The sequence below is a fragment of the Spermophilus citellus genome (genome assembly GCF_964194105.1).
Source record: "Spermophilus citellus genome assembly, chromosome: 11".
NCBI classification, from domain to species: Eukaryota; Metazoa; Chordata; class Mammalia; order Rodentia; family Sciuridae; genus Spermophilus; species Spermophilus citellus.
The window spans coordinates 132,841,666-132,850,355 of NC_138192.1; the positions used below are offsets into that span (position 1 = coordinate 132,841,666).

Here is an 8,690-nt window from a genome sequence, read left to right on the forward strand (position 1 = left end):
CCCCTGGCTGGGGAGTGGACCAAGAGGGCTGACGATGCTCGTCCTCCTGCCTGCCTGTCTGGATGCTCTTCCATGCTGCCCTGCGCCTGGCCTCCAGACTCTCCACAGGTTATCCACCGGCTCCCATTCAGGGTGGGACATTTCACTCCTTGCCTAATCAGTGGTTAATAATTATGTTACTGGCCAACGGCAAAAACGGTCCTCAAAAGGACAGTAACAACAAAGGCAAACGCAGGGCAAGTGAATCACAACCACTCCCCTATTCTCAGCCCCCTCAGAAGACCAGGGCTCCCCCTTGCTGAAGAGCTGCTGGTTCCTGGCCCCAGGTGTGCCCAGGTCCACCTCCTCTGACTCTCCCTTCCTGCCTGCCCTTCCCTGGCATCTCCTGGTACCTCTCCAGGCTCTCTACATTCCCCTTGACCCCTGAGCTCACAACCTTGTCAACCCTTTACTGACCCCGGAGGCAACAGTGCAGGTAGACACACCGTCCAGTCACCTGGTTCCCAGCCCTCGGTGGCTCATTGCTGTGCCCTACCTCTGCTCCCCCTGCCCAGGCCCACCACCTGCTGTCCTTCCAAAGTGCTCCAGACTTCCCTGCAAGTGAGAAATGTTGCAGGAATTGCTTGTTGAAGCATTGATCACGTTGGGTTTTTTCATCTTCTTGGCCAAAAGTTTAAAGTGCACCTTGATGTGAAAAGTGTTTCAAGGTTCAGGTGACAATGACGGTGACTTAAGTTTTTGTACTGTGAGCCTCTGTTCTGCATGCTTTACATACAAGAACTCATGTCATTCTCACAATGTCCCTGTGAGGCAGGTAAATTATCACTCCAGCATGCAGATGAGGAAACGGAGGCACGGAGAAATTATTGCCCCAAATCATGAATCTGAACATAGGATTTGTACCTTGGCAGTTGACTCCAGATCCTCCGCTCTGACCACCAAACTTTCCACTCTCAATTCATTAGGAAGGAAGCAAATGAGGGTCATCAGATATGGAGGACAGGTGTGGTGGCCACCACAGGAGAACAAAGATCAAGAGATTCAAAACAACAAAACTCTTTCCCCCTCCCCTAGCACCCCACTCTCCCACCCTCCCCAGCACCCCACTGTTAGGATGCTGGATGCTGCCCCTGGTGTGCCACCTCCAGTGTGTTCAAGCATAAGATTTCTCAAATCTCAGCAATGTTTAGAAGATGTTGATAGTGAAAGGGCATTCTGCCAGATGGCTTTACTATAAAAGGGACCATTATTATGGGAAAGTTAGGATTTCTTTAGGGTGGGACATTTCACTCCTTGCATAATCAGTGGTTAATAATTATGTTACTGGCCAACGGCAAAAACGGTCCTCAAAAGGACAGTAACAACAAGGCAAGGCTTACAGCTGTCTAAGTCCCCCGGATATGCTGGCCTCTGCTTGCCACTCTCAAGAAGACAAGCAGACAGGAGAGGGCAGGAGGAGGCAAAGCCATCACCTCAAAGATGACCGCAGGCTTTGCACACAATGCCCAGCAACTCATCCAACTCCACCTGGAGGACTCAGAGTCCTGGGGGTGTGAGAAGTGGAGTATGGTCTTGGCTTGCCAATGCCCAGACTCGCAGAATCTGGAAGGGACAGCCACCTGCTTTGGTCACTGACCTCAGAGGGCACATGGGCCACATGCATTGAAGGACCCTGCACTGTAGCATAGAACCAAAAGAGTGCTCTATTCATTTTCTGAACTAAACAGGGTTTGGGACAACACGAGGTAAAGCACAGGCTGATCTCATCTGGAACTCAGCTCTGAAGCCCCACTTAGCAAACAGAGCACAGCACCACCCCAGAAGCCTCACTTCTCCGACCAAGGCCAAGAGCCCAGGGTGCCCGCAGCCCATGCTGGGGGCCCCAGCTCCTCAGCAGAACGATAATTGGTAATTGGTGGCGTATTCCCACCAATTGTCAATGACGTTCGACTCACAGTCCACACGTGAGTGAGAAGCTCCCTCACAGGCCCAGGAGCAGGGTGACCACAGTGCTAGAATGGACCAACGAGATCTCCTCCAGAGCAATGCGGGGGATGCTCCTCAAAATTGAGGAATAATTTTTTTAAAGGAATTATACAAGGACTCAACTATAAAAGATGTTTAACACCACCATTTGTAAATGAATTAAAATCCAAGGAAGTCAGTAACAAAAAAAAATAGTCAATTAGCACCGCAGCATTGAAAGACTTAGACAAAACCTATGCAATCTAAATGTGGAGAAGAAAATGATAAAGAAATCCTATTCACAGTACCAATAAAGACCATTAACTTTTTAAGAATCACCATGGTGGGAACCACATAAGGCCTCATGAATCAACATTCTAGAATGGAGAAGATCAGAATAAGCAGAAGGTGGTATCAGGTCCTGCCTGAGGAGATAAGATATGAAGACAGCAGGTCTCGAGACCGGCTTATGGATTTGCCAGGAATCTAGTAACGACACACTGAACACTAAGTAAATCTAGTCATGAGTCTTACACACCAGGTGGGACAGACAGGGAAAGATAAAAGGTGTCTTATCAACGTCACAACGTTTAACTCACCAACACAGTAAGGGAGCCGCCACCAGGAGGGTGCAGGAGGGAGGCTTGAACCCCACAAAGAGCAAGGGCTCAGGGGACTGCTGCTTTCCCAGGGACCCAGGGCTGCAGCTGCTGTGGGCAGGCCCGGCCTGGAGCCCTGCTGCAGCTAAGGGCACTCATGCAGGTGCTTGCCCAGGGGTCAGGCAGCAGGAAGTTCCCCAGGCCACTGCAGGGCTGGCCCTAACTGGGAGTTCTGGCCAAAGGCGTCTGGTGGCTGGGCCTCCCGGGTCCTGCCATTTGGGCTGAGCCTTCTTCTTCCTTGCCTGCTGCCTTTTGGGGGCCCCTTGTCTGAAGGGACCGGGCACCTTCATGTGTTCCTTAGCTCTGAGAGGCCTCCATCTCCTCCACCAAGCCTGGTTCTCCAGGGATTGACTATGGCTTCTGTCTTCCTGTCCAGACCCCTCCATGTGACTCTTCTCCACATGGTGTTGGGGGGCCACCCCATCACTCACCAAAGTGCCAGGGGCCTGGCCACCATGCCTCAGTCACAACAGCCTGTGGGGCCTCCAGGACCCAGCAGGAGCTCACTGCACTGCAGCTCTGGGAAGGTCATGAGGCACAGGGACGTGACAAGATGCTTTGTAGCAGAGCATCACTGAGATGTCATCCACATGCCATCGAATGCCTTCTCAAGTGCACGGTTCAGGGGTTTATGGTCTGCACCAAGTGTTGGGCAAACACCACACCTCCTAACTCCAGGATGTTGCCATCACCCCAAAAGACAGCCATGCCATGCAGCCCTCCCTGCCTAGGCCCCACTCCTCCCAGCCCTTGGCCACCTTAAATCTCACTTCTACCTGCCGTTTCTTGACATTTCATGTCCAGATGTTTTTAAAAAAAACCTTCATAAGCTGAACGTGCTGTCAGTAGAAAGTGCATTTAATACCCTAAATCTACCGCCCACGCTAGCTCTGCAGCAGAGCTTGCTAGAGGGTTGACTATCCCCTTCTGGTGGCAGGGCTGACAGGAGCCACGCTCCAGGTGCTACCCAGCACCCTTGAGAGATGTGAACCTCATATCGCCAGCCTGGGAAAGGCTCAAATTTAAAATGAGAAGCATGGCTCATGCTGGACGCCAATCACTTCCACTCCGCGGCAAGGCTGAAAACAAAGTGGATCCACCAGAGTGGGATGCTGTGCGCAGGGCCATGTGACAGGTGGCCCTTGTGACTGGCTCCTTTCACAACACAGCTTTCAAAGTTCACCCACGTGCCATGCTGTAGCACGAACCAGAATTTCATGCCTTTTTACTGCCAAGCAATTCTCCACTGTGTGCGACCCCACAGGGTTCTCTACTCAGCCACACAGGCCGCTAAAAACAGGGCTGCCATAAGCATTCAGGCACAAGTGTTTGTGTGGACGCATGTGTGTATTTTCCTGGTCTTGGCAAGGTGATTTCTCAAGGTGAAAATGCTAAAGGTTTAAAATAGAAACCAGTCGCTGTGGTACAAACTTGTAATCTCAGCCACTAGGGAGCCTGAGGCTGTAGGAACACAAGTTCGAGGCCAGTCCCAGCAATTCAGCAAATAAAAAGTGCTGGGACGTGGCCCAGTGGTACAGTGCCCTGGGCTCAATCCCGTGTACTGACAGAGAGTGCTCTGGGATTCAAGAGACTCTACCACGAGGGCATCCACACCAGGCTGCCACCTCTCATCCTGTGCTCACACCTCCTTGAGTGGCAAACCTGGATAACGACACCTGCTCAGAGGGTCACTGTGGGACAGCACAAGACATGTGACAGTGCTCCTGAGACTTTACATGCACTTGGCAAAGGGTAGGCAGCACTCATCTGTGGGACTCATCATTTTGTACAAGTGTGGTGGTTTCCGATGTGGCCATGAGGCCTAGAAGTGCTACAGCCTTTGAAGTCAGGGGGGCGAAGACTGCTGTTTCCACCAGGCAGCCTGAGTATTCAACTGCACTCAACAGGTTCCAGGCCAAACTCCTGATCTCCCCCATCCCCAAACCCTGGCGATCCTGTAGCCCTCTGCTCCAGTTTCCTGGCCTAGAAGAGAGAGCTGTCACAGCAAGACTGTGGCTGGACTGCGGCTTCCGGGCCACACCTTCCACCTGCTGCATGAGCTACTCGCCTCTGCACCTAAGCTACTGCGAATGGAACCCTAACAGCCAACACTGCAGAGTGGCTGTGGGGGTGAGGACAGCTGCTGTACTTCAGGGACTTTGAGCAGTGGTCCCGGGTCCGCAATCCATGTTTGAAATGACTTGTTTCCAAACAAGGAAACTAGGGCAGGGCTGTGCCCGCGGCACATGCTAGGGACGGCCTCTCAGCACCTCCACCAGGGACCGTGGAAAGCCAAGGAAGGGAGCTCCTCAAGATCTTTCTTGATTGAGGCTTCGGGACCTGGGCATTCACACAAGGGCCCATTTATTACTGTGGATTACCAATAGAGGTTCCTCGACCTCAAGAGCACCTGGGGCATGAGTGAGGACCTGGTGGAGCTCCTCTTTGGGTGGGGGGATCTAAAGGTACCACACTCCCTGTCCACAAGAAGCTGATCCTCCAGTCTCAGGCACATCTGAATTTGAATCTGTTACAAAGGGAAAAGAGGGAAGGCAGTGGAGAAGAGCGGAAAGAGGAGACCGAGGGGAGAAGACAGGAAAGGAGCTAGGCAGGCCTCTCCTGGCTTGGAGAAGTGCCCCGGGGCTGGGGCTGGGGCACCCACACTTACGCGTTCGACATGGCTGGCTACTTCCCCTTTCCTGGGCCCACCGGGAACTCTTCCTTTGCCTTTGGAGGCTGGCCACTGCGGGGGGCCCGCAGGTCGCGGTGCTGGGGAGGGTGGGAGCGGGACAGCCCCTCACTACAGGCAGGGAAGGGCGCCGGCGGGAGCTGTGGCCACAGCAGGCACCGAGCGGGGCTGGCAGGCTCCCGGGAGGGCGCCTAAGGCTCCGAACTTCCCTGGCGGCTCCGCGGCTCGAGGCTGTCCTAGCAACGGGACGCTGCGCCTGCGCAGTCCCTGGCCGGGCGGTCTCCGCGGCAACCGCGCTGGACCTCAGGAGAACGCGGGCGGGATGCTCCGCGGAGCGGCCACCGCGCAGGTCTGGGCCGCGCCGCCTTCCGGGTCGCCCGTTTCCATCCCGCCGGGCTCCGCGGCCCGGGCTCAGGTCCCGCCGGCTCTGACCGTCGGCATTCCGTCCCTGATGCGGGCGTGGCCGCCGTTCCTTGCTCACTCACTGGGCATCTCTTCTGGGCCGGGTGCAGACGCTGCCCTCAGTGACCACGACTGAGGGCCCTGGATGCTAGTTATTAGTGAGTCGCCATGAGCGCTCTCCTTGCCATCGTTAGTGACGACTCTGACCGCAGTTAGAGTCTGCGGTTCCAGGAACGTGTCCGGAGCTAATGCAGGGGAAAGAGCCTGGGGAGGTCATTGCATAAAAATGACCATGAACCTGGGCCGCAGGACCTCTCCAGCCATCGCTACTTTCAGGTCCTGCAAAAACAGAAACTGCAACATCCCCGCTGCTCAAGGCACTCAGAAAGGAAGCCCAAGAGAAATTGTTCACATTATATTTGAACAAATAAAAGATCTGCCAAGAGCAACCCATGTTACATAGAATAAGATAGAAAGAAGCAGCATATTCACTATCTGAATCTAAGACTTTAATAAAAATGGAATAAAAAAAGGATTTATAGCTTGGTGAGACAGGTGAAGAACCAAATAGATAAAATTTTTTACATGTGTTCCATGTTTTAGAATAATAACACGAGATCAATTTAATCAATTTAATAAAACGAGAGAGTAGAAAACAACAGAATGAGAAGGAAAAGATTACATGCCTAAGGAAATCAAACAAAAAGAAGAAATATTTCAATACAGAAAATAAGTTAGAGGAACCAAGAAATAGACTAATCATAACTTAGTTGAATTCCTGACTTTGGGCTTGACTAAATTACAGTGAATATAGAGTAGAAAGATGAAGACATTTAAGTAATTATGAAAGGGTTAGTTGGTGTTCCTGAAAAAGAGACTTCAACTTGAGATTTTTTTCCCCCCAGGGATATAAGGAAACATTTCTGAAATAAAAGAATTGAATCTGCAGATCAAAAATTCTCACTATGTTCCAGGAAAACCTGGTGTAGAACTACCAACTGGAAGAGATATCCTGGATCCATTATTGACAGCAAGGAGACTAGGTGGGAGAGAGTGGGCAGCTTCAGTGTCCTCCACGGTAGCTTCCCATGCTAGATAGAAAGGAAGCGAAGGTACAAAGTTCTAGAGTAAAGTGTGATCCAACGTTTTTCCACTCAACTTATTAACCCCCAATACGAAAGCCCTCAGGAAGGACAGCACAGGTGCGAAGGTTGGTATGCTAATGAATGCAAACCCATGAAGCCCAATGTCCAGTAGCTTAGCCAATAAGGGGGTGCACAATCTCCCTAGTCTCCAGAACAGGGCTGATGATCTCAGTGGCTCGTTGATGTCCCCGAGGATCAGCCTCTGGTGGTCTCTCCATCTTTTGGTGCTGTCACACTCAACACGTTGAATGACTCCCTTCCTGGGTGTACATGCCTGTAGCAGCTCTAGGCATTACGTTTCTCCATAGCAACACCTCAAGACAGAGAACAGATCAGCTGGGAGTTACCTGCACAGAGAGAGAGAGAGGAAGCTGCAAACCCAATCAGGACTCAGCCTGCACAGAAGGCAGGACCAGTAGGCACCACGACCTGTGAGCTCTATGGCAGACAAATTGCTTGGTGACAAATCCAGACAGCTAAAAGGCACAGGCCATGTTAAAAAGACCAGCGGAGCACTTGATATGAGACGAGTGGCGTTCCAAGCTGCTCCCGCTGCGTCTCTCTCTGGAGTGCTGTCCTCTCTGCGTCTCTCCTGTGAACTCTGCTGTTTCCTCTGTGCCAGGGACACGTGGGACTTGGCACATTTCCATTCTCTCAGCCTTCTCATGGCCTTCATGAGTGGGGTAATATTTTACCCAAGGTGGAAATCGACACTCAGAGGGGGTCGGCGTCTGTCTGTCCGTGGCTGTACTCCAGTTGCTCATGGACCTGGCTTTTCAGATGGTCTGGCCTCGGAGGTCACACCCTCCTACTTTCCCTAATGAAGTTGGTTGGGGCACCTACCTTAATGCTTGCTTAAAAGCATTTCTGTGAGACAAATGTTCCCCAAACGATAGTCCTCAAACCGCTTATCCTTTAGGAGAACCCACTGCTACCCGGGTGAGTGGCACAGCAGAGGGGCTACTTTGTCCTCAGTAGTTAATAATTCATGCAGCCATGGGGCTGCAGGCCTCTGGGGAAATTAGCCTCCAGTCTGCTTGATGGAAGGAAATCATTTCAGCACGTATTTGTGGACACCCCGCTGTGGAAAACAACAGGCACCACTGTGAAACAGAGGGAGTCCACTCTGGTAGGAGAGAACCCGCCCTCAGGGAGTGCAGCGGGGATGGTCATGCAGCGCAGGCTTTGTGGTCAGCATGTCCCCTTGGGGATCCAAGGCCTGGCAGATGGAGCCTCAGAAGGTGTCTGACCCACTCCTGTGGCTCACCTGCCAGGACCTCCCCACCTCCTTCCCTCCTCTGCCCATACAAGGGCGACAGGAGAGAAGGCCTGGCTCTCTAGAAAGTCCACGGGTTCTGAACTCTGATTCACACTGGGATCCAGGGCAAAACAGCACCGCTGTTCCTTGTACACAGGAGCAGTCTTTTTTTTTTTCTTAATTGACTTTTTTTTTTTAATTATTTTATTGTTGGTTGTTCAAAACATTACATAGTTCTTAATATACCATATTTCACAGATTGATTCAAGTGGGTTATGAACTCCCATTTTTACCCCGTATACAGATTGCTGTGTCACATCAGTTACATTTCCATTGATTTACAAATTGCCTTTCTAGTGACTGATGTATTCTGCTGTCTATCCCATTCTCCACTGTCCCCCCTCCCCTCCCCTCCCCTCCCCTTCTCTCTCTCCATCCCCTCTACTATAAATCGTTTCTTCCACTTATATAATTTTTCTCCTACTCCTCCTTTCCTCTTATATGTAATTGTGTATAACCCTGAGGCTCACCTTCCAATTCCATGCAATTTCCCTTAACTCTCACTTTCCCTC

At 51.6% G+C, this 8,690-nt stretch overlaps 1 protein-coding gene across 4 annotated transcripts in view; it reads right to left on the reverse strand.

Annotated features, from left to right (window-relative positions):
* DRC11 (dynein regulatory complex subunit 11) overlaps nucleotides 1-5,736 on the reverse strand; it is a 129,787-nt gene extending 124,051 nt beyond the window's left edge. For all 4 annotated transcript variants that reach the window (XM_081262129.1, XM_081262130.1, XM_081262128.1 and 1 more), the window contains exon 1: nucleotides 5,293-5,736. In XM_081262129.1, coding sequence (XP_081118255.1) covers nucleotides 5,293-5,303 — 11 coding nt within the window. In that variant the 5' untranslated portion in view covers nucleotides 5,304-5,736. The remainder of the gene's footprint in view (nucleotides 1-5,292) is intronic.
* Nucleotides 5,737-8,690: the final 2,954 nt, after the last annotated feature.